Source organism: Phytophthora sojae, assembly GCF_000149755.1.
Source record: "Phytophthora sojae unplaced genomic scaffold PHYSOscaffold_1, whole genome shotgun sequence".
NCBI classification, from domain to species: Eukaryota; Oomycota; class Peronosporomycetes; order Peronosporales; family Peronosporaceae; genus Phytophthora; species Phytophthora sojae.
This window is the reverse complement of record NW_009258115.1, coordinates 2,710,155-2,733,997: the sequence shown is the minus strand read 5'-3', so window position 1 is coordinate 2,733,997 and position 23,843 is coordinate 2,710,155. Positions and strand designations below refer to the sequence as shown.

General features: G+C 49.0%; 8 protein-coding genes across 8 annotated transcripts; 3 read left to right on the top strand and 5 right to left on the bottom strand.

Moving 5' to 3' along the window:
* Window positions 1–65: 65 nt before the first annotated feature.
* Window positions 66–485, top strand: PHYSODRAFT_471282 (hypothetical protein; the record flags this gene model as incomplete). Its single annotated transcript, XM_009516300.1, has 1 exon — window positions 66–485. One exon carries the CDS (start codon window positions 66–68, stop codon window positions 483–485), a length of 420 nt encoding a protein of 139 aa, XP_009514595.1.
* A 6,551-nt stretch (window positions 486–7,036) lies between these two features.
* On the bottom strand, window positions 7,037–7,351 carry PHYSODRAFT_472789 (hypothetical protein; the record flags this gene model as incomplete). The annotated part of the gene is made up of 1 exon (XM_009516299.1): window positions 7,037–7,351. A coding segment is annotated over one exon (315 nt), but the record flags the coding sequence as incomplete, so codon positions are not given.
* A 712-nt stretch (window positions 7,352–8,063) lies between these two features.
* On the bottom strand, window positions 8,064–8,294 carry PHYSODRAFT_382182 (hypothetical protein; the record flags this gene model as incomplete). The annotated part of the gene is made up of 1 exon (XM_009516298.1): window positions 8,064–8,294. A coding segment is annotated over one exon (231 nt), but the record flags the coding sequence as incomplete, so codon positions are not given.
* Window positions 8,295–8,312: 18 nt separating this feature from the next.
* PHYSODRAFT_376644 (hypothetical protein) lies at window positions 8,313–8,471 on the bottom strand (the record flags this gene model as incomplete). The annotated part of the gene is made up of 1 exon (XM_009516297.1): window positions 8,313–8,471. A coding segment is annotated over one exon (159 nt), but the record flags the coding sequence as incomplete, so codon positions are not given.
* A 597-nt stretch (window positions 8,472–9,068) lies between these two features.
* On the bottom strand, window positions 9,069–9,377 carry PHYSODRAFT_378863 (hypothetical protein; the record flags this gene model as incomplete). Its single annotated transcript, XM_009516296.1, has 1 exon — window positions 9,069–9,377. A coding segment is annotated over one exon (309 nt), but the record flags the coding sequence as incomplete, so codon positions are not given.
* A 753-nt stretch (window positions 9,378–10,130) lies between these two features.
* On the bottom strand, window positions 10,131–10,490 carry PHYSODRAFT_470300 (hypothetical protein; the record flags this gene model as incomplete). Its single annotated transcript, XM_009516295.1, has 1 exon — window positions 10,131–10,490. The coding sequence occupies one exon, from the start codon at window positions 10,488–10,490 to the stop codon at window positions 10,131–10,133; it is 360 nt and encodes a 119-aa protein (XP_009514590.1).
* Window positions 10,491–10,951: 461 nt separating this feature from the next.
* On the top strand, window positions 10,952–12,670 carry PHYSODRAFT_474792 (hypothetical protein; the record flags this gene model as incomplete). The annotated part of the gene is made up of 2 exons (XM_009516294.1): window positions 10,952–12,023; window positions 12,063–12,670. 2 exons carry the CDS (start codon window positions 10,952–10,954, stop codon window positions 12,668–12,670), a joined length of 1,680 nt encoding a protein of 559 aa, XP_009514589.1.
* Window positions 12,671–16,834: 4,164 nt separating this feature from the next.
* On the top strand, window positions 16,835–17,629 carry PHYSODRAFT_477033 (hypothetical protein; the record flags this gene model as incomplete). The annotated part of the gene is made up of 1 exon (XM_009516293.1): window positions 16,835–17,629. One exon carries the CDS (start codon window positions 16,835–16,837, stop codon window positions 17,627–17,629), a length of 795 nt encoding a protein of 264 aa, XP_009514588.1.
* Window positions 17,630–23,843: the final 6,214 nt, after the last annotated feature.

Sequence of the window (23,843 nt, the reverse complement as noted above, 5' to 3'; positions counted from 1 at the left end):
CACTTCCGAAACTGACGACAACTACACAACTACCTACAATTGCTGCACGCAACATTTCAAGTACTATGACGGCTACCGATGCTAAGACTGGCGGCGGTCTGGAGCGCTTCAATGGCAAGTCCTACACCATGTGGAAGGACAAGCTCCTGACGCACGTCAACTCGTTGGACCATAAGTACCAGACGAAGCTGCTTGAGAAGAGGCAGCCTGAAGCGAAGGTGCTCATGGCCGACTTCTTGCGGAGTAATCCGGAGAAGCCAGCAGCGCCGACCACCGAAACCTCCGAGCAAAAGGCGCTTGAGATGAGGTGGGACGTGACGCACTGGAAGAGAGGAAGGGGCGACCTGCAGAACCTGCTCAATCAGGCTCTGCCCAATTTCTTTCTGTCGACACTGCCGGACATGGTGTCCTCCATGGACCCATGTGAGGTGATCCGGCCGCTCGAAAAAGATTTTGGCCAAGGTGATGCGGCTGGTCTGATTTAGTTGACACGGTCTTTGTATAAGTTGACAGGCGTGACTTAAGGACCCTATATGCGCAACTTAAGAAGGCAAGGAATGAGATCAACAGGAAGACTCGGAAGCTATTTAACCAAGGCATGGTGTCCGAGTCCTGGCTTTGCGTCGAAGTTCCGTCGCAACTGCCAAGCGAGTACTGGGCGTCCTCCATCTCGATGACCAAGGAGGACTTCACGGTGGACAAGGTGGAGGGGGCTTTGCGCCGCGTCTTCGGCGACAAGTCAAAGAAGGACGTGGGCCTTATGGACAAAACTCAGGTAACCCACATCAACAACGTCCGAGCCAAGGTGGTTGGACAGAAAAGAAAGCCCGCCAGTACCGAGGGCGACAGAAGTTGTTTCTATTGTTTCGAAGCGGGACACTTCAAGTCGGACTGCCCCACGAAAGTGGCCGACAGGGACCCGAACCGCCAAGGGGGACCTCTTTTCCGGACGGACATAAAGACGGCCCCGGGCGCTAAGAAGGCCAAGAAGGCAGCGATCAACACTCTCAAAGCGGTGGTGGCTGAAGGACAAAAGAAGCTCGGCAAGGACGATAAGACGACGCTCGAGAAGAGCCAGGAGGACCAATTGATGGATGACATCAACAGCCTGGACCCCGAGAAGCAGGACGAAGGCAAGTCGGCTGAGACGCCGCCACTAAAAGACATGGAAGAATTCGAGGCGATGGTACGTAAATTTCATTCGTCATATTTTAGTTATTTACGGAACCTAAAGTTAACGGATGATATGTGGGTCGTTGACACTGGTGCAGGCCGAGGAATAACATCAGACCGAAGCTGGTTCACGGGAAGCCTGAAGCCCGACCAAAGTCACGTCTTCACTTACGTCAATGACACCGTTTCGCATAGTGCACTTAAGGGATCAATAAATCTAAATGTGTTGAACCCTGAAGGATATTTGAGTGCGTTAAAGTTAACGGAAATTTCATATGACCGGAAATGTGACAGTAATTTACTAAGTGCATACTATTTGGCTAAGCAAGGTTACAGGCACATCCAGTCAAAATCCGGAGATTTCCTCTTTTGCATAGGAAATAACTTTAAGTTACTGTTTGCAGCAGTAGCTATAGGTGAAGTTTATTACTTACCGAACGTTAAACCCGTAAGGACGAGTGTGTTTAGTGTCCAAACCCACAAATATGGCAATATCCTGAAAGAATGGCACTTGAGGCTCGGCCATGTTGGTAAAGAACGATTAATTCGAACACTAAGTAACGAGAAAATTGTTGGGCTACCAAAAATACTTTACTCTGAACTGAAGAAGGTTCATTTCTTTTGTAAGACATGCGCCCACATGAAAGATAGAAGAATGTCCTATAAGAACATGGTGGGAGCCAAGGCTGCTGAGCCACTCCATACACTCAACTGGTAAATTACGGGTGAATGGCTTATATGGCTCGTTTGGCTATCACTATGCCCTGTCCGTTGTAGATGACGCTACCTCTTATAAGTGGTACTTTGTGGTAAAATCCCTGAAAGAAGTTCCCGGCAAAATTCGGGACTTGCTGAAGAATTTGTCAGTACAATTTACATTTAAGGTTAAGAGAATTAGAACCGACGGTGGTTCTGAATTTCTAAATTCAGAGGTGTCTAAATTGTGTTCTAAACTCGGTTTAGACTTTCAAAGTTGAAATGTAGAGTCACAAGAAGAGAATGGGAGTGCAGAAAGAGTGCACCAGACGATGATGGCTGGTGTTCGCTGTGCACTCAGATGGGCCAATATGCCGGCTAAGTGGTGGCCTGAAGCCTTAAACTATATTGTAGATGTCACCAACCGCCTACCAATGGCCAGACTGGGGATGAAGACCCCGTATGAATTACTGCATCGTATGAAGCCAAATGGCTTGGCACTCAGAATTTGGGGCACAACATACTATGCACATGTACCCAAAACAAAGCGAACAGACCCAAAACTCGGTGATCGAGCAATCGAGTGTAAGCTTTTGGGGCTGACACCCAAATATAAGGGGTATCGGCTGCTAGACGTCAAGGCAAATAAGTACCTAATCTGTCGCGACGTTAAATTTAGCTCAACAAGTACAGAGGCAATGATACAAAGGTCGTTCCCTACTGAAGACAGTAGCGTGGATCTGGAAGAGGAAAAGGTCATACAGAATTTAGGTAAGCGACCTAGAACAGACGTTGATGCTGAAGCGACCACCGAAGTTGAAGCCTCAACCTCAGCATCTGCCACGCGACCACCGACATCCCGAATAGAGGGTGCGGAAAATGGGGTCAGTAGTGACAGACGAGGGTCTAAGAGGAAAAGAAAGCGTAACGTCAGACTGACACATTATGTCACTCAGTTAAATAATGTAACAACTGGTAAGAAACGTATTCCCATTCCGCGATATATTAAGGAGGCGCGGGCTAGCGAATATGCCGCGCAGTGGGAGTGCGCAATAAAGACAGAGTTTGAGGCCTTACTAAAGAACGGCACATGGAAGTTAGTGCCTCTGCCAGAAGGGCGACGAGCACTCGGTTGTCACTGGGTGTTCGACGTAAAGTACCATTCTGACGGTACAGTTGACCGATTTAAAGCACGGTTGGTAGTCCAAGGGAACCCCCAGCTGTACGGCATTGACTACCAGGAAGTTTTTGCCCCAGTAGCTCGGTATGAGTCTCTGCGGCTTTTGCTCGCACTATCGACAGTTCTAGATCTACACCTGCATCAAATGGACGTCTCTACTGCATTCCTAAATGGTGTACTAAGCGAAAGTATTTACATGAGGCAGCCAATGGGATTCCATAATGGATCCGGGCTTGTCTGTAAGCTTGAGAAAAGTCTGTACGGCCTAAAACAGGCCCCACGAATTTGGTATGAAGTAATAAATGCATTCCTAAAATATTTAGGCTTTTCCAGATGCAAGAAAGAACATTGCTTGTATCTGAAAAGGTGGGAGGTTCAAGGAGTCACACACACGCTAATTGTGTGCGACTATGTGGACGACCTTACGATCGCTGGCTCACACTTGAGCTCGATCAATGATCTGAAAGCTAAGTTGTCTACTAAGTTTACTATGAAAGATTTAGGCGAGTTGCACCATTTGTTAAAAATGGAGATCCAAAGAGATCTAAAAAGGAAAACACTGCGTCTGTCGCAACAAAAGTACATTCAGGACCTTTTGGAAAAGTTTCAGATGAGGGACTGTAATACAGAACCGACACCACAAGCTAAAAGTGTGGTTTTAGAGAAGGACACTAATATGACACCCGAACAGATAGCGGCTCAGCCGTTTGATTACCGAGGTCTGACTGGCTCATTAATGTATTTAGTAAGAGACACTTGACCTGATATAGCAAACGCTGTAAGAGAGTTGAGCAAGTCTTGCTATAATTGAGCAAGTCTTGCTATAATAAGACCCATTGGAGAGCGGCTCAGAGAGTACTAAAGTACTTGAAAGGAACGTCGAAGTACGGCTTAGAGTACAATGGAAATAGTAATATTAAGGTAGAGCTAAACACAGACGCGAGCTTCGCGAATGCAAATGAACAAAGGAAATCAATTACAGGATATGTATCAATACTTGCTGGTGCATGCATTACTTGGAAGAGTATTAAGCAAGATTGTATTAGTCTCAGCACAGCGGAACCGGAATTAGTAGCCGCAAGTGAAGTGTAAGAGAGGCAATGTGGTTACGACTACTATTGAATGAGTTGGGTTACGGCCAAGCACGGCCAACACAGTGTTGGTGCGATAGCACTGCCACAATTTGTATAATAAAAATCCCACGCAGTCATTTGTCAACAAAACATATTGATATCAGGCATCTCTATGCCCGCGATAAGCATGAAGAGACAATTATCAGTATTACTTTGTAATACCAACGATATGATAGCAGATGCACTCACAAAGCCACTGACTCAAAGTCAATTTGAGAACCTTCGCGCGATGATGGGCGTAAAGAATTTTGAGGTGTAAGCTTACCGATAAACTACACCGCGAGAAATAAAATACTTTGCACCACAAATAATTGTTTTCAGACACAAGAAGGTGGGACTTTGTCCCAAAGGCAATTTTTGATAAGACACAAATAAAGAAAACTATTCGGGAAGTTTTTCAACGTAAGAACTGCAAAAAGTACAAAAGGTTGATTAAAGTTAACACTAAAGGCAAAGATTTACAACAAAGTTAAGATTAAAGGTCAGTTTAAGGGCTAAAACCTCACTTTTAGGTGGAACCTAACCCTAACGGTGGACTCCTTGTCGGTCTGGGCTGCAAGCCCCACACTCTTGAGTACATTTTACTCAACTTTAAGTTAATTTTTAGTCTCTGACTCTCTCATCTGTCGCCGGCGGAAAAGCGCATTGATCATAGACTGGATGACCGCGAGTAGCTCAAAACAATGAGACTTTCCATCCACAGGGTCCCCAGTTGGGCTGTTGGCTGCGTGTTAACCTCCGGGGCTCTGTGGCCTAGATCACACAACTCTAGCCAGGGGGATGTGAATGGCTTGCGGCATCCCCTCTTGCGGAGTTTGCGTCAGACCAGCACTTGTGCGGCACAGAGGCAGAAGAGAGAGTGAGAAGCAAAGGCAAAAGGCGGAGGGAGCTTTATGGGAAAGGTGTTCTCTCCAATATATAAGATAAAGTATGAATCTTAGTTTGGGCTGATCTGATATGTACTGCTTATGATATAAGTATCTTGGGCAACCTGATAATTTAATTTTGGGTATGCGACACGAAATAATATGAGAACGGTGTTGAAGTCGAATAGTCGAGAGCGATCTTTCGAGAGGCGCGCTGGCATCTTTAGTGGGAGTGTTGCGCCATATATACTAAGGCATTGTATGCTATAGTGAAATGAAGTAAGAATCAAAGGATATGTTTTAGGGCATCTGATTGGATAATACGAAGGGCATTAAGTGCCATTCAAAGGGAAAGAAGCCAGCGCTGCTGGCAGCAATATGATAAGCCGAGGGATGCGAAGGAATCAGGCTTTCATTGCCATTACTTCCGAAACTGAAGGCAACTACACAACTACCTACAATTGCTGCACGCAACATTTCCCAGGGAGCCTTTGCAGACCGAACTCGACTTTGGCCCAAAGGGCCAGGTCTTCATACTTGACAGCGGGGGAGCTCTCAGCCTTCTTGATCAGACGCAGCTTCTGCTGCTGGGTGAGGCGAGTTCTAGTCTTGGAGGAGGAGCTCATGAGGTGGGTGGACGGGTAGGGCGCTGGTGTTGTGGCAGATTCCGTTGTGCTTGGAGATCGCGCTGAGCGGGTTGGAGGGAAGGAGTTAAATTCGCGCCCGAATTCAAATGGTAGCTTCAATCACTGATTGGCTAGATCTGACCTCACTAGCCAATCACGTAGTGCGCGCTCGTTCCGAAACCAGCCAATAGCGCCAGGATCCTATCGAAAGTAAACTTAAATCAATGTTAGCTGTGTTCTTGACTGACAGCTGTATATAATGTATGTAAGGATATTAGTTGCCACACGTCCCTTATTGACGCACATTACTGTATTGTACATTACTACAACAGCGCAACGGAGAGAAAGGGCCAGATGCTCTTCATAGATTCTGTTAAGTCCCAAATTAGGTCTAATTTTGACAAGGTGATTCATACCGATGAGTAATTCTGTGATATTGAATACTAATATATTTCATAAAAAATAGAATATGGCAAGCTTTGTTGAGATTGACAGCACGAACCTTGTTTAAGATGGATACAACTCAACTCGGAAATATACCTTCCCTGGTTCGGCTGCCAACTTCAATGACGCAGTATGCGCGATTCAATCAATTAACCTGAGCAACAGCGAGTATAACATTGATACTATACAGTTCTACAATACTACTTTTAAGCTTGAAGTACCAACCGCTACGACGACTTCAACGATCAATATGTCACTTCAGGATGGTATTTACATATACGCTGATATTAACCGAAGCATACAGACTGCTCTCGTGAATGCTGGAGCATATCTCATCGATGCCAGTGGCAATAACGTCTTTTACATCCAGCTAACAGAAAACAGCGTCTACTACGTTGCGCAATTTGACTTCACCCCATCTCCGACAAGCTTACCTGCTGGCTACACAAGACCATCAACAGGCTTATACAGCTCTGGTGGCACTGGTTTTCCTACAACTAGTCGCGTGCCTCGTATTATCATCGACAATGCTGAGTTTGGCAAAGTAGTGGGGCTATCACCCGGAACTTTCCCCTCAGCCTCTGCAACAGTTGCAAGTGCACAGCTCTCTAATATCATCCCTCAAGCTCATCCTACAAGCTCTTACATAGTTCGATGTGATCTAATTAAGAATGGCTATGTAGCTTCTGGAGATATCATTTCCTGCTTTAATCGCGGTGATGCTGCTATTGGTAAACTAATCTCGTATCAACCCAGTCAGTATGCCTGGATGAACTGCCATAACGGTTCTCGCTCAACTATTACCATCAGTATCTATAACCAAAACGATAAGAAATTTACTTTTAGAGATACTTCGGTGGCAATCATGCTGCTAATTAGACAGAAAAAATAATTAAAAAAATGATTTTTGTTCAGCGGTTAAAACGTGAATGACCCACCGGCTTTACCGTGTTTTCTCATCGCACGAATTCTAGCCATGTGATCTTTGGCTTCTTGAGAACCCTTGACAAACTTTCTACCCTTCTTAGCAGGGACACCAACACCGTAACGCCGCTTGATTTCACCTCGAACCGATTTGATTAGCGTTTCATGTTCAGGCTTGGTAGCCTTCGATAGTAGAAATTTCTCACCAGCATCACCAGCATCGGTTAGAACACCCTTGCGTCTACCATACGAAAGCGCGCGTTTAGCATTCTTTTTAACATCGTCTAGCGAAATGCGTCCTCCTTCCTTTTCCACATCACTGTCAGAATCATAAACTCCGATACCGGTAAGAGACTTTATTGCAGCGCGCGCAGGAATAGCGGCAGTAGATTGTCCTGCATAGGTCGCTAATGCCGGAACAGCAGCATCCACAGCCTTACTTAAGATTGAATTGACTTGAGAAAACGTAAGTCCTGGACGCCGACGCTTGGATAGTTCACTCTTATTGGTTAAAATTGTGAATTGTCTGCTATCGACGGATCACAAAGCAAAGCAATATGCTGGGGAGCTGAACAGAGCTTCTGTGTCCTCGTAAATGTTGGGCGTATGTAAGCTATTAGCGCGCTGTGTATTGTGTACTAATTCATCTCTTACGCGTATTTTGTCGTGGCTTGGTGTGCTGCCGACTTCGTGAAGACCCGTGAGGGCGCGCGCTCTGCGTGGACGTCGCTGTTACTGGTAGCGAAGCTGACAGCGTCGCTGCCACAAGTGATGTCGCTGTTGCTGACGGGGTCACTATCGCTTGTGGTGTCGCCGATGCCGCTGGAGCCGCCGATGCGGCAGGTGTCAAAGCTGGCGGCGGTGCGACATCTGAAGCTTGTGTTGGCGACGAAGGTGTTGCTGCTGCCGGCGTTGATGTCGCGGGCGGCGTCGGTGTTGCTGATGGTGTCGCCGACTGGAGCGTGACTGCTGAAGGTTCGAGTGGACCATAAGCTGGGCTATTCTCCACAGCGACTTGACACTTCCGCCGCTTGAATGGAAGCGACCGCGTGCCTGTGCCTTCAGATTCGCGAATTAATCTCAGCACCGTGGTAAGATTGAGCTGATTGGTTCTGCGCTTACGCTTACTCGGCTTTAATTGAACTTTGTGATAGCCAATGTTGAACAGCTCGATGGCGTGAGGTTCGTCGTGAATTGGAGGTAGTGACATGCCTGTTTGTGCTTCAACTGCGTTACTTATGTGCCTCATCATGATCGACCACTCCTACGAAGTCGCTTTCTTCTTTGGCGTGTCGAGATCGTCCGAGGAAATAGCTTTGTACGGAGGATAGTCACGTCTCGCATCGCCAAACCACCACAATATCCACGCGCCGAGTGGATCGATACTGAGAAATTCAAATTCTTTCGGCAGCCTATGAAACTTACCATCCCATGAGTAGTAGGTGTGCGTTGGACCAGAAGAGGCTGGTGTTGCGTAAAAGTTCCCGAGTAATATTACCCGCTGCGACACCTTTTTCCTCGAGCACCTTTTCCATTCGCTGTTAAAGCATTTCGGGGCGAGCATCTATAGACTGTTGCTGTTGTCGAGCTTCTAGTACAGCTCAATATGAGGCGATATCCCCGACGGCTCCATCCATCTTGACTCTCCGACCTCCAGTTTCGAACGCAGATTATTGAGAATGGTAGGGCTTGTGAGCACAAACGTCGACAGAAGAGGGTGGTTGGTAGGCAAGTGGTTCACTAAAAAATCAGCGTGCTGGACAAGCGAAGCAAGACACAGCCTCAAAATATCACTTAGGTTCAATTCGTCGACGAGTCCTGGAAACATCGCTGCAAGACACGACTTTATCTCGTCGTCCGAGTTATTGCGGAAGTGCGGTGGTAGGAAGGCGAACTTGGAGTCATTCACAAGAAGCCCAGCAACAACACGCCCTAAAAATCGATCGCCCGCAGCTTCATATTGAAAGTATCTGTCTTGCACTCCACCCATAGACCACCCACACCGAAGACAAACACTTACAATGGACGGGCCACCAGTACTTCCTCCGCAGGCAAATGTTGCCACACCTTTTCTCACCGAGTGCGTCCCGTAGGTTTTAGCCACTCCATCTTTTTTCAGGAGATTTCCTAATGGCTTGCCGAAGCGAAGCAATGGGTCAGATCCCGGAAATAGTGGCCCTGGTTGCGCGCGCGGATTACATGCCCAATAAATCGCCAACGCTGTCACCCAACACGTAGATGGCGAAAACGGGTTTGCGTAAAGATGACGGGGGTCACGTGGGCCAGCACCTTCCTGATTGGTCTTGGTCTTAAAAACTATCGCCCCAACAGCGTCATCTTTGGCCAAAACGTGCTGCGTCTGCAGGGTTTGAACAGATACCGATCGACACATGAGATTCCACTGAGTAGTTAAAAAGCGATGCGAGAACCCCCCCCCCATCGTTGCGCTCAAGGGTAGACCAACACAGCTCCTTGTACAATGAAAAAGTCAGCGGCTGCTTGCCCGAGTGTTTACGAGAGCTAGACTGGTTTTGCTCAGCCTCGAGTCGCTTGCACCCACAAAAAACTGCTTCATGTCATCTCCGTATTCCACAGACAGCGCTACTCGTTTCAATCGATACAGATCCTTTTTTGCGCTGCGATAGCCGCTTAGAGTCGCCGATTTGGCTGTACTTCGTTTGTACACCAAAAATGGCTCGAAGCAAGCTGGAGTGAACTCTGTGAGGTTTAGATCATCATCGGCATCGAAAAATTTAGCTGCATTGCGATCCTCCAGCGTCAGCGCATACACTTCTCTGATCCACTTCTTGATGCCGTTGATATTGCTGGTGTACTTCATTCTCGTCTCTTTGGAGATGCATGCGTCGCGTATTGCCTCCACCTCCGCGACAGCGTCCTGCGAGCTTCCATCAGCCAACTTCGCACGAAGCGTTCGTTCTTAAAGTGATTTTGGCCAATCATCGTGGCGCCTTATCGTCGGCTACCATCGCTTACGCCTTCCCGTAAGGATGCGATCCTAACTGCCCCCATAGTGGACCTCAGTCAATGTGTCGTTCTCCAAGGGGTGGGAATACACCAATTCCGGAAATCATAAGCCAATCCGCCTACGTTTTAACAGGAAATCCCATATGTAACTTACGTAAATACGAGAATGCTGAGTCTTTAGAAAATTAAAAGCCGATTTAATGCCTCCCCACACTTTTGACCAAATGCTACCACCTTGAGCCTTCTTGTACCCTTTCTTGACTTCGTGTTTGGTGATCTCAAGACGAACACCACAACCGGCTTTGCGAGCCTTGATCGCCTTTTCATACGATGAAGGGTGAAGATGGACAACGCTGCCTGTTCCTTGAAGCTCAGTCTTAGTTAAACTGAGCTTACCAGTTTTGAACGCCTTCTTTAGTTTTGCCGGGGCAATGCCACTGGAGATCGTTAGTTCACGATACATGATTTACTATATGTTCTAAAACAAATTAATGATAAATTAATTCAGAATAGTTAGGTTGAGATCTTTCATGTTCTTAAATACATTGGGTTGTTGTGTTGTTTCGAATAGAGCCATAACACACAAGATGGCCCGCAAAAATCACCATACGTCCCTTGATATTGTTTTGTATTATACTTAGCGATACCATAACGTCTTGGCTTCTCCCATTGAGTCAAAATATTCTCCATTGTGAACTGCTGTCCAGTGACCTATTTCAAGGTTTGGAGGTCGAAGAAGTATAAGATATGAACCTCGCTTTGGAAGCGGTGCCTTAATCTCGTTTGATTCGAATATATTATGGAGTTGGACATTCATTTACTCAGCTAGTTCTATTAGATCATGATCGCTAGTGACTGGCTTTATCAGGCTGGCCATATTATTTATTTATTTTAAAATATATTAGGGCTCATATAGATTCAAAGATGAGTGAGACCCAACTGTCAGACCAATACTTATACCAAAGCTCCCTTAAGAGTGACCCGGAGATCAAAGTATCTTCCACCAAGCGTATCCCTAACGTTATCGATCTAAATCAGGGTTCGTATCAAAATGGAGTCATCACTATCGATGCCACGGCTCAACTTAATGGTTCGGAAGGCTTTGCTTGTCTTCGTGATGCTTACATCATGCTACCTTACAAGGTTTCGATGAAGAATGGTGCTACTGCGCAAACCGCTGCCGCAAACCGTTTCTGTACGACCCTAAAATGTGGTAATTTCAATGTAGTTGACTCGATGTCTTTGGAATTGAATGGTAAGACTATTATTTCGATGGCTGACTACAAACTCTTCTGGAATAATGTTCGTTCTCAAACTGGATACAGTCCTCAGTACGTTGAGAAGCATGGTGCTGAGTCGTTCCTATACCCCGATGCAGCTCAGTCCGTCTCGTATAGTTCTGGATCCGCTTCCACTAGCGGAGATGGATATTCTAACACTATGGCTTTTTCATCATCGTTTAGTACTTCCGCTCCTCCTGGTGGTGCAACTATCCCTAATGACGGCTTCGTTACGCGTCTATTATCGATTCCTCCGACAGCAGGCGCTGATTTCTCTAGCGGTTGGCCTTCACTAGGTGCTGCTTCTGCTTGTACTACCATCTCGAATCAAACGGCTCGTGGTGCTTTTGTTGCTGGCGCATCTACTGCTAACGCTATCATGGGTACGTGGAACTACATGCTCAAGATTAAATTAACTGATCTCCACCCGATTTTCCGTGAGCTAGATTTGATGGCTAATCCTCAGATCCGACTTCGCTTCCGCGTGAATCAGGGATCGTCTGCTATCGCTGTTGACGCTAGCAAAGGTATGACGCTTACTTCGACAACGCTCTCTTCAGGCAATACTTGTCCGGTAATGGTCGCAAGTTCTGCAAGTGGTAATCCGATGAATGGTGTACTTGCCGCTTCTGCCGGCTTCAGTGTTGCTTGGGGTGCTGTTGTTAACCCTCTTGAGCCTACGATTGGTGGTACTTACATGCCTTTTACTACAGCTCGTCTATATGTACCGTTCGTCAACCTTGGAAACCCTCAAGCTATCATCTCTAAACCGGTTAAGAAGGTTCGCTACAATGATTGTTATGCTCAGTGGTTCTATCAACGCACTGGCATTGGTAAGCAATCGACTCAGCTTAATGCATCGTTTGATCTTCAGCTATCGGCCTCGGTTAAAAATGCTAAGTATATCGCAGTACTTCCATTCGCTGAACAAACTAACAACTTCGCATCTGCTGGTGTTCAACAGTTCCAGAGCCCATTCGATTCCGCCCCATGGACGCTTCAACCTGGATCTTCGATTCGAAACTTAAATATTCGCATTGGTTCATCTCAGACGTTTGATCTCAATCATGACTATGACTTCCATCACTTCACTAATGAAGTCGCGAAGCTTGGCGCTATCAATGGCGATCTAACTCCCGAACTCGTGAATGGTCTACTTGATTACCAAACTTGGTCGCTAACTAACCGCATGCTCATTGCCGACGTGTCTCGTCTAACTGAACGTGACGTACCGCAAGCTATTCAAATTCAGGGTGTAAACGCTGGCTGCCAAGGTGTCAATCTTCTAGTTCTTGTTATTAGTGAACAAGAGCTTACCTACAACCGATTAACTGGTGAGGTTGAAGATTATACCACCGCTTAATTAATTAAATATATAATTTCTTAAACCTATCTGTATATATCACCAACATGTCGACTGAGTTAAGTTTCGAAAATTTTAAAGGTAAGACCATTGAAGAAGTATTTGCTTCTGATCCTGGTTATAGCCGCTGGCTGAAGAACCAACCAAATTTACTAAATGATACCATGCTTAAGTTTCTTGACTCCAAGCTAGCCGATGATCCATGATGATGTTGATTATGTTATGAATTTTGGTAAGTACAAAAACAGAAAACTTAAAACTGTCCATGCTCTCGATCCTAACTATACTGACTAGGTTCGTAAAAATAAATTTGTTATTGAGAAGTGTCCACGTCTAGTAAAAAAACTTAGCGAACTCCACTAGATCATCAATATTTTTATCTCTAATAGGAGACATAAAAAATGAGTCGATTGACTCATCACAATTTGTTAAGCGTTAGATCTTTAGCACCACTCAAACAATTTCTCGATATCATCGAACTGATTCATTTGATTTTGGATGCGGTTTGGGTGCATTGAGGCTGCGATTAGCTCGTGTTTGATAGTGTTAATGAATCGACGTTGCCCGAATGATTTCACCTCATCTTGAAGCTTATCGACGACAGATTGAACGGGATGTTCGACGTAGTCCCCATTAAAGTTAGACCGGAATGATGTTTTACTCAGACCGGTCAGCGACATGAGAGTATTCAGATGCCACATCTCGAATGCTTTTCGCTGAGTCTCAGTAATTCTCTTAGGAATGGGAATAATATCCTCACAATCGCAGTAGATGATTTGTTCACATAGCTCGCAACCATCGACTAATCACTCGTCATCGCATTGGTGGATCTCTCCATCTGCGATAGCTTCGTAGTATGCTGCTTGGTCACCGTTATAGCGATCAGCAATCATTGCTTGAGCGATAGTACTAGTATTGCACATTGTTATTGTTGGTTGGTTGGTTGGTTGATCGTATGATATGTTGTTATTGTCCTGGTAGTGCTTCGGCTACGAAGTATGGACAGCCCAACCAGGATTAATTCGATGCACCTGATATGTGGCGCACATGAAGTAAAAGTATACTGAAATCAAGTGAAACCGTTTAATAATTTCAGAAATCGCATGGTTTCTTGAAATTCACGGAAAAGTAGAGGTTTTTTCGGTGGAGTGGCAAACTAGTTGAGTAGGATATTCCGTTCCAGAGATGAAAGGCAAACGTTAAGTACGACGACGGAGGCCCTGAATACGCGGTGGAGACCCGACACCGCTCTCTAGTATTGATATGGTGGGGAGTGCATGGTGCGCAAGGAGTTGGGTGCGATGCTACAGTATGAAGGTGGCTTGGTTTGTTTTTAATTCAGTATCATTGTTGTCATTTAGAATCCAAAACTGGCTAGATAGTACAATTGTATATGCAGATCGATGTGCGCACGGATAGCATACCAGCGCTCCGGCGAGCAAGCAGTTAGCACGGCGGTAGGCAGATAATGGGCGACCTCGATCGTTGTAACGCGAGCAAGGCGGCGGGCAGTTAGGGTGCGACTTGGATCGCGATGCAGCGCAAATCGTGCATGTGCCCACGTAGCTGGCAGGGTGGCGTTGGTGGCTTCGTCCGTTTCGGTCGGTTCAGGGTGCGGCTTGGCGAGTCCAGCTAGCTCGGCACCACAGCAGCGGAGTTTTTTACCGTGAGTACGGGGGGGGGGGGGTTGGCTGCTGTGGCGACCGAAAAGCTGAACTGGGAAGCCCGGCGCTTAGTAGGTCGCCTGCCCCTCCCCCACCCGCCCTTTTTGAGGAAAACCCGGGAAGGGCGCTGGCCAATTTCGAGTGAGTAGCTTTTAGGGTATTACTATGCATTGTCGCTGGGAGCTTTCTTTGAAGTAAACACTTAAATGTATCGCAGGATTTGGGGTCTCAACGCTTCAAGAGTTCGTAGGTTGCGCGCTCGCGGGGATTTCTTGGGACTTGGCTGGGCGACCGGAAAAGCTATGTCCGCCCCCCTGCCCCTTTTCGAGGAAAGCACTGGGCGGAAATGTTTGGAATAAAGAAAGATCTACAGGTTTCGGCTTCCGGCCTGGGAAGTCTCTAGGAGCTTTTCTTGAAGTTAAGCGCGGGATTTTGGGGTCATACTCCCTCAAAAGCTCTTGGATGATGTGCTCAGGGGGATTTCTTGGGACTTGGCTGGGCGTCGCAGCTTCATGCCCTTCTGGTCCCTCGCGCAGCGATGGTTGTTTGTTTTGTTGCATTGACGCTGTCGTGATTTCTCGCGGTGTACTGTATGCTTCGAAGGTGTACTGTATGCTTCGAAGGGCGGGAGCCTCAACGCGTCGCTGCACTCGCGACCGCCTGCCACGCTCTCGGTGTACTTCAAATCTACCGGCCATATTCGCGGGCATAGCTGCAGTAGCATCACGTCTGAACGGGGCCGTCAGCGGCGTGTGGTAGCGTCTGTCCTGGAGGTGCTGCGTGGGCGTGGTGAAGTCCGCGGGGCGTCGTGCACATGGACGTGTTGAAGCTGCGTAGACGCAGCGGTGAGGGGTGTAGCGAGTCGCCCGCGCCAGCAGCCCGCCATGGAGGCCTTGGCGTTCGCGAAGATGGGCTCCAGCAGGAGCACGGCCGCATTTTTGATTTGGTTTGGGTAGATGTGACATAAGTGATATTCATGGACTTGTAACGGTGCCGGCTAGATGTAACAGAAATTATATTCGTCGGCTTCTCAGGATTGTACACTATTGCTATTATGCGACCGCTCACGTAAAGTCGTGTTTTGTCAGTTGTGGTTGCATTGCCATAGACGAGTGTAAGAAAGTTCGAAGTATGCGGCGACTAGAGAGCTTCGTGGTTGATGGGCTAGGCCGTCCGTGTTCTTAGCGGTGGAACAAAGAAAATTGTAGTGAAAGCCGATGACGGCGGAGTCGGTGTTCGAGCTGTGGGAGTCTCGGGCGGTGAACCGGGCGCTGTCGCAGCCCCGCGCCTCGGTGGGTGCAAGGGAAGAAGGATGGGTATCCCTTCCATGCGACGGCGAGCTGTTGAGTAATATGACTGTTGGGTTGTTTGGCTATGATGTCCCGGCGTGCGTCAACTGCTTGTATCATGCGGTATGGTCGGCGGCATCAGTCGCTGGTGTGTCGACTCCGTTTGGCGTCTCGTCGTCGGCCCATGTATTTCATATGCGGGTGAAAGTGGCAGTTGAAGTAGTTCGTTTTCTTGAAGAAGGGCGTATAAGTGATGACTTGGGCAAATGCCCACTTTATGCTCGGGACTTGGTGGCGATGCCAAATCAGTACGAGCAATGCTCGGGGGCGATTCCCATTAGCACGATGGCATGAATGTTAGGGCGTCCAATTGTCGTGCTATCGGTCGATGGAATTTTGGGGGTTTACCCAGAGGGCTACTCATGGAATGAGGGGTTTGCAAGCGAGGGGCTTTAGCTATCTATCACTGTGTGGCCGCGAACATTACGGAAAGCGTTTCGTTTTGAAGCAGAAACCACTATATTCCGGGGTTTTTTTTCGATCACGTGGATGAGTTGGTCCTTGCGAATGCTGCTCGTGATTGGCGCGGGTTTGATATAGCTGACGGCGCCGATGGTACACTGGCAAGTGCGAGTGGAATGAAGCGCAGTTTACCAGCAGCTGAGCCTGCAGGTGCCGGAAGGAAGAAGGCGCGGCGATCGAGGTGTCATGCAACTGATAATAGCTGCACTGAGGAAAACAATAAGCCCCAATTGTTGATTGACCGGGCGACAACAGTCCAAAGTGTCAGTGTGGAAGAGCTGGAAATTCTTAGCCGCCATTTTATGGAGCATCCCCGACGAGCACTACTGTACTACCACTGTTGTTCCGCCGACCCTGACGCGTGTGTATTCAACGACGAGAGCTTGGAGGGCGAGGCTGGCGAGGCTACCGTCGAGCGGCTGATGCAGGTTCTGGATAATCCCGTCAGCGCTGGCGATATCCGTCGTTGCCAAGAACGAGTGGCGAAAAGTTCGGGCGAATCGGGGGATCTCTGGGCTTGCGCTTCATGCTGTGAAATTCTTAATACCGTGGAGGACAGTGTTGAGTTCATCCCGCGCGAGGGGCTTCATCCGAATTTCCTGCTAACGGGGGATGAAATGGAAGCCTTATCCGGTTTAGGGGCGGGTGTCATTGATAATCACATTCAGGTGTTTCGCTCTGGTGCTTTGATGTATCATTTGAACCCTGATCTAGTTCGTGATCCGGGTTCAATTCCTCTGTGTGTGAAATGTGCGGAAGACCATCGGAAGTCAAAGTATAGCATTGCTTCTGGGCATGACTATGGGCGGGTTGGGGGCTTGCCGGAGCTCAATGATGTTGCGAGCAAGTGTATAGCGCCCGTGCGGTCATTTGGGCTAGCAATTACGGCGTCGGGTAAGCATTGCGTCGGTCATTCAATATGCTTTCCGTCGACGGGGCCTGCTGAGGTTTCCAAGGTTTTGCCGTGCACGTCTAGGGATTGCATTCCGAGTGTCACGTTTGTTGGCCCTCGCGACGACTGGCGAGTGAAGCGAAAACACTACAAAAATCTTTACCGGCTCCCGGTGGATGATATGTATGCGTGGATGCGGGTTTTGTCGACAACTCACTCGTATTTCAAAGACAATGATATCCGTATCGATGAGTCTGCCGAGGCAAGACAGGCCCACGTTGAACTTGAAGAACTGATCGAGGCGTCGGTGGAAATTATGACTTCTGAACAAGCCGGGCGTGTCGATGACGGTATGATGGCTGAGCGCTATGGCGACGAGTATATGGGTGGGGATACCGATGAAACCATAGTGGCGAAAACTGCTGCGCTTAAGAGCGTGGACGCATTCGACCTATCAGTAACAAATGCGGCGGTTGATGCTATGCTATCAATGTTGGGACGGGAAGACGGGGGAAACGGTGACACAGAGAGTGGTGTCGAGGATGGGGCCGCGCCAGTTGTTGTGCGCAGGGGGGGCCGATCCTGTTACTGAATGGACTGAAAACGGGGAGCTGATCGTTGCCGCGTTTCCACAATTGTTTATGCGCGGGGGAAAGTTCCTGCCCTGTGGTACCTGGCCAGCATCTTTGACGAGGCACTTGATGCGTTACTATGATGGGCGTTTTGAAAAAGATACACGCTTGGTTGCTACGCTTTTCAATCAGCTCCAGCGCCACACAGCCGTGCGTAGGGCCGCTCGCATTGGTTCTTCGCGCGCGTCGGTTTTAACGCGGCTTGGTAGTTTATCCAACTCTGAGGAATTCAAGGCGCTGCGCATACGCTCGCAGCAGAACCCGGAACCACGCGAAGCGAAGCGGGTCAATGCGTACCTCTTAAGGGTACTCTCTCTGATTGGCGGGTGTGTCCCGTTCTCGCCGTTTGAACGGGCAGCGATGCTGCCGAAATTGGGAGCGATGAGGACGCACTATGGGGTCCCTCTGCATTGGGTGACGGTCGCCCCTCCTGAGCATTATGACCTTGAGTTGCATCGCATCGCGCAACTCAGACAAGCCAATGAGTGGAATCAGCTTACGAGCGTGTTCGGTCATAAGGAGTGCTGCCAAAACGATTTACCAGAGAATGTGAGATCGAGTGCGCGCCACAGGCTGATAATATCTAACGCTTTCCCCGGCCTGGCTGCTCGCGCATTTGAGCGCCGCGTGCGGCAGATATACAACGACATAATTCTATGTAAACGCTCGGTTGATACCAGGATATCCAGGGACCATTCGCAGAGGTGCCCCGGTGGATATAGAACGGTTGCTGCGCACGCTGCTGTCGTCGAGCCGCAGGCCGATAGCCGCCTGCACATTCACATGTGTGTTTACGGGTCCAAGTTGTCACCAGGGTTGCTGTCCCGAATTGCCTGTTCCGAGCGGCTTTGTCGCGGGCGGCGGATTGGCTTGAATCGGTGTGCTGCACGGGGTTTGACAAATCTGTACACGAGTGGCGTCAACGTTGCAAAACCGACGGCGCTGTCTCAAAGGCATTTGAAATCGCTGTACCGGACGCTCTGGAGGACCACGCTGGTTTTGTTGCTGGCCGCGCAAAAGCGCGCTTCGGTCACGAATTTTCACTCTCACACATCAACTTGCTTAAAAGGAATACGCGGCAAGTACGAGTGTCGTTTGTCCCGGCCGGCCGGCGTTCACGATCGTGGTACGTGCCCCTTGATCGTGACCCGCGAGAGAGTAGGAGACATGGCGGCTGGAGTATACCCTATCGTTACAGGTCATAGCCTCCCTCCGCACATTTGTCAGGGAATTGATGCGGGATACTCTACTGAAAAGGGGCAGTGCTTCCGGCCGCATGATGAGGGCCCGGTGGTATGGGAATTGAAGAGGGCACAAACGGTTGCCTCGGTTGTCGAAACCAATCTTGTTCTTGCGGCGCTAACTGTCTCGCATACAAATTCGTCTGTAATAAATGGCGAGTCGTCGGGGGACATGGTTGATGAATACCAAGAGGCCTACATGGCTAAGAATCAGATCGCGTTAAAAGGCGCTGCGACGGCCCTGCTAGGCGCTATTGAATACGGAAAAATTCCGAGCCGGGCGGAAGACTCGAAATCCAACTTGCGAATTGGTAAATACTTAGCGGCCCGGAGAGTGAACAGCTTTTCCGGTGCCCATGAGTGGTCCCATGCGATAATGGTGTACGCGATAACGGGCCACCGCTTGTTCATTTCGAGCGATGCGTTTTGGTATATCTATCCGTTCGCTTTAGTGGAGGCTCCGGAGGGTGTAGCGGTGCCTGCAAATACGTCTCTTCGGACCACCGAGGAGGAACTTGCGGCCCTCGCGAACGAGACCAACGAGGAAGACTTTTCTTTACCGACCTTGTCATCTAAATGTGTTGGGGGCGGCGCAAGGGCGTTTACAGTTGATGGAAAGGTGGTGTTCGTGCCACAGGCTCAGTCGTATTATCACAGAGGCGAGCATTTTGCAGAGTTTTCGCCGGCCGAATTTGAATACATTGTAGATGTTTTACCGGGAAAGCCAAGTGTTGCTGGTCAAGCCCCGAGTCGTGGTCGCCCTGCTGGTGTGGGGTTTCCGTTTTCGCCTTTGCACCCCCTTTTCCAATCGCACCGTGGTTATATCCGAGCAAAAATGCTCACACCTGTTCTTGGGGGGGGGGGGGGGCTCCGACGTGGACGAATATCGTCGCCGGCGACAACGGCGAGGTAAAGCGCGACACTCTAGCAAGGTACCTGTTATGTGCATTTACTCCGTGGGCGTCGGATGGGCCCACCTGGTCTTATGATGCTTCCGGCCTGCTTCAGTTGTGTGATGCTTGGGATCGTTTCGATGCTCCGCTCCTAAACAAACAGCGTTGCCGGCACATTCGGAACGTGATGAAGAAATGGTAACGGAATAGTAGGAACGAGCGAATTGCAACGGATTGGAGGAACCGCGGCGTGGATTACTGGAAGAAGCCTAGAGCTGAGCCGAGTTTACCGCCTCGCGGGCATAGTGGCGGAGGTGACGCTGAGTTTGAGGGAATGCTTCCAACGGAAACCGATACTTATGAATTGTTAGTTCGGGCCGCGACCGGGTCTTCGAGGCGGCGTGCTGACATCGCGGCAATCACGCACACGCTTTCGGCAGTTTTTGGCGGCGGAGGGGGGGGGGGGCGAGATTTCTCCAGCTGGAGAACCCCGCCCTGAAATGGCCGTTCCGGACTTTTTACCAGATTCAGCAACCGAAGACGAAGGCCAATCGATGGCACAGGTGGCGTCAAAGTTGCAAACCTACGAAGTTGATAGTTTTGATGATATTGATGGAGATTCCGATCGCGCCGTCGGGTGTTTTGGAGCCACTCGATGGGGTTACACTGATTGGGCCCTGCGAACTGTCGAACGAGCAGTATAAAATTCTGGTGAGGATATTATCGGGCATTGACGAAAACGGGCAGAAAAGGCAAACACTTACCCTTGCTCACGGCGGCGGGGGCTCAGGGAAATCTTTTGTCGTTCGCCGTTTGTGCGAAGAGGTTCGCTCACGCCGTTACCAGGTCGTTTCGACTACAGGTGCAGGAGCGTGTCAACTAACCGGAGGGATGACTTTTCACTCGGCGTTAAAATACAGCAGCAACAAAAAGAGACAACGGTTGTCGGCCCGCGCGGTTTCGTTTCTGCGGCATTTGTTCAATCCCGCCGTGGTGCTGGTTGTGGTCGATGAAGTGTCGATGTTTGAGGCGGCTCTCCTGGTAGTATTGGATCAGCGACTCCGAGATCTGTACAACCCTGACAAAGTCTTCGGCGGCAAATCCGTATTGCTGGTACGTATGAAGCAAGGGCGAGGACTTCATTACGGCGCATATCTATTGTGCCTTGCATGCTTTCTGTCTAAACAACGACGTAATTCGTTGTTTTAGCAAATCACGGTGATTAGCCCATCATCGAGTTAGGGGGCTAACTCTTCGAGTTAAGATAGAATAGCAGCTAAGACAACGAGTTAACGTTGGGTTATGCCTACTTTCGTTGAATGGCTGGAGTACCATCGTTCTGATTTCAGATATGACTTTCTGTAGTGGGGCGATGGTCTTCACGACCTGACCACGCACTGGGCTGTCGATCGAGGATGATCAGAGCCAAGCTGGCGTAGGATAAGACCACGAGGTGGTTAAATTAGAGCAGGTATCGTAGTAGAGCTTGTAGGCGTATCTGAGGTCTATCTAACCTCCTCACTCTAGAACTTGAGAACAACCAAACAAGCAAGGAGTTCAAAGGAAGCGCCAGCTTCCCTCGTGACTGTGTTCATTCGAAACCCACTACAAAGTTAACTTTAGTGTCGAAGGAATCGACATGGACAACACAACTACGTCGACGAATTCTACCACCGCTGCGGCTGACAATGTGGCTCCGCCAGCGGCTAGCTCAGGAAGGATGCTACGACCGAGGAAGACGGTTGTGGCCCCCACGGCACGAGCAGGCCAAGCCAAGTCGAACAGAGGCAAGGGCAAGAAACCTGCTCGGAAAGCAAGAGTGAGCGAACCTAGTGAACCCAATACCGACTCCACCCCCATTGGGCTAGGAGGAGGTTTGGCCTTTCGGTCCGCAAACCAGGACATCGAGATCCCAACTGTGGCGCATCCCATTTTCGCTGTTTCAGCAGCGCCCAAGGTGGAGGACATCTCGCATGAGGCGCTCACCCGCTGGGTTGACCTCCGACTGGAGTACGAGGAGATCATGCGGGCACGCTGTGAGTCGTCTGGTGAAGATTTGAAGTCTGTGATGAGATCGGTGCGGAACTCTTTCGATGACAGTTTCTTGGAGACGCTGTGCGAGACCAAGTGGGAAAAGAAGAAAGAGAACCTGACAAATGAATTCATTTGGGAGTGGATAATGAAAACGGTGCAGAGCTTCAAGAACAACGCTCTTCTGAACATTGATCAGCTCTTCCAAGGGCAACTTGTGATGTCGAACTTGAAGACCGATGTTGACGCCCGAGTGATGGACTACTTTCATCTGTGCAACACGATCGTAAAAAACAGTGGTTTGACTGCGCTTTTCTCGGACGAGGAAGGTATCAAGAAGAAGTGTAAGATCCTGTTGAATTGCCTGCCCAGTGAACTGAAGGTGATGGTGAAAAATGAAATCGATTTTCGCCTACCTCTGGCCAAGTCGAACGTCTCCGTGCTCTTCAAGATCGTGAGCGATAAAGCTTTGGAGGTTGATCGAGAAGACTTGGCGTTGAAACGAAACAAGAGAAGACCTTCTGATGCAGAGTCGTCTCGACCGGCGTCGGCCCGACCTGTAAAGAAGGCTCGGATGGTGTCAGACGCCAGGGCAACGCAGGGAAACTACACTAAACCAGCGTCTCGGCCGATATTTCAGGAGGGTTTCGAGCAGAGTACGACAAGATCGAAATGGGGTTGTTGGGCCTGTGGCGGCAAGCACAAACGGGCCGACTGCCCCAACAAGAACGAAGGCAACTCCATGGCGGGGCGCAAGCCGAAACCTGGGGGGCACCGTAATGCTCAAGCGAATTAGGGAGTGCCTACCCAGTGGGGCTGGGAAACCCCGTGTTTTGCGTGCCAATGGCGTTGTTGATGTGGAGTATTGTCCAGACTCTGGTGCTGATACATCGATTATCAGTTCGAAGACCCTACAAAAAATTGGTGAGCATGCTGTGCAGTGTGAAGTGATGAAATTGCAAAATCCCGTCGAGTGCAAATTACCTGGAGGAAAGAAGACATGGGCACATCAAATGACGAAACTGCGCTTGTCGCTCATGACAGCCGCAGGCCCGGTGAGTATCAACAAGCCGGTGACGTGTTTAATCCTCGAGAATGATGATGAAGAGTTTTTGCTTGGGAACGACGTGTTGAAGATGCTTGGTATTGATGTTGGGAGACAATTGGAGCTTCTGGCAGCGCCAAGTAGAGATGATGGAGAGGATGACGATGAGGAACCTGATGTGGCGAATGGCAGCAATACGGATGATGATATTCGTAAAGCTGTCGAGTTGATGATTGAACGAGCAGTGCAGGAAGGATTTCCCGTGAGCAAAGTTGAACGCCTGCGTACCAACGTCTATGCTTACGACGTTTGGAGGCTGGTACTCAGTGACGACCCTCCTGCGGACGTAGAACCCATGCGCGGGCACATGAAAGCAGGCTGCAGGCCGTTCAGCTAAAGCACGGAAGTACGCACCAGAGTATCAAGCGTTTCTGGAGTCGTTCAACGACATGCTTGTCAAACTTGGATGGGTATATGAAAACCCAACGAGTCGTTGGGCTTGTGCCGCATTGCCTTTGCGCAAACGTGGAGGTGGTGAGTTCCGGCAGACTGTGGATTACAAACCAATGAACGCGCAAACGGAGCCCATGGCAGGAGTGATGCCCAACCTGCATGTAGACTTGGAAAATGTACGGGGCAGCAGACACTTTGGCCTTTTCGATTTCATAAAAGGTTATTGGCAGCTACCTTTGGCCAAGGAGTGTCAAGAGCTCCTATCGAACATGACGCACAGGAAGATCTACACTCCACGACGCGTACCTCAAGGCAGCGCAGATGCAGCACTGTACTTCCAGTCCACCATGGAGCGTTGCTACGCCGCACTGTTGTACAAGCATTTATTAGTCTGGATTGACGATCTCTTGCTGTACGCCCCCGATGTTGACACCTACCTGGACAAACTGCAGGAGCTGCTTGAGCTCACGGCAAAGTTCGGTTTTAAGCTGAGTGCCGCCAAGTCCTGCCT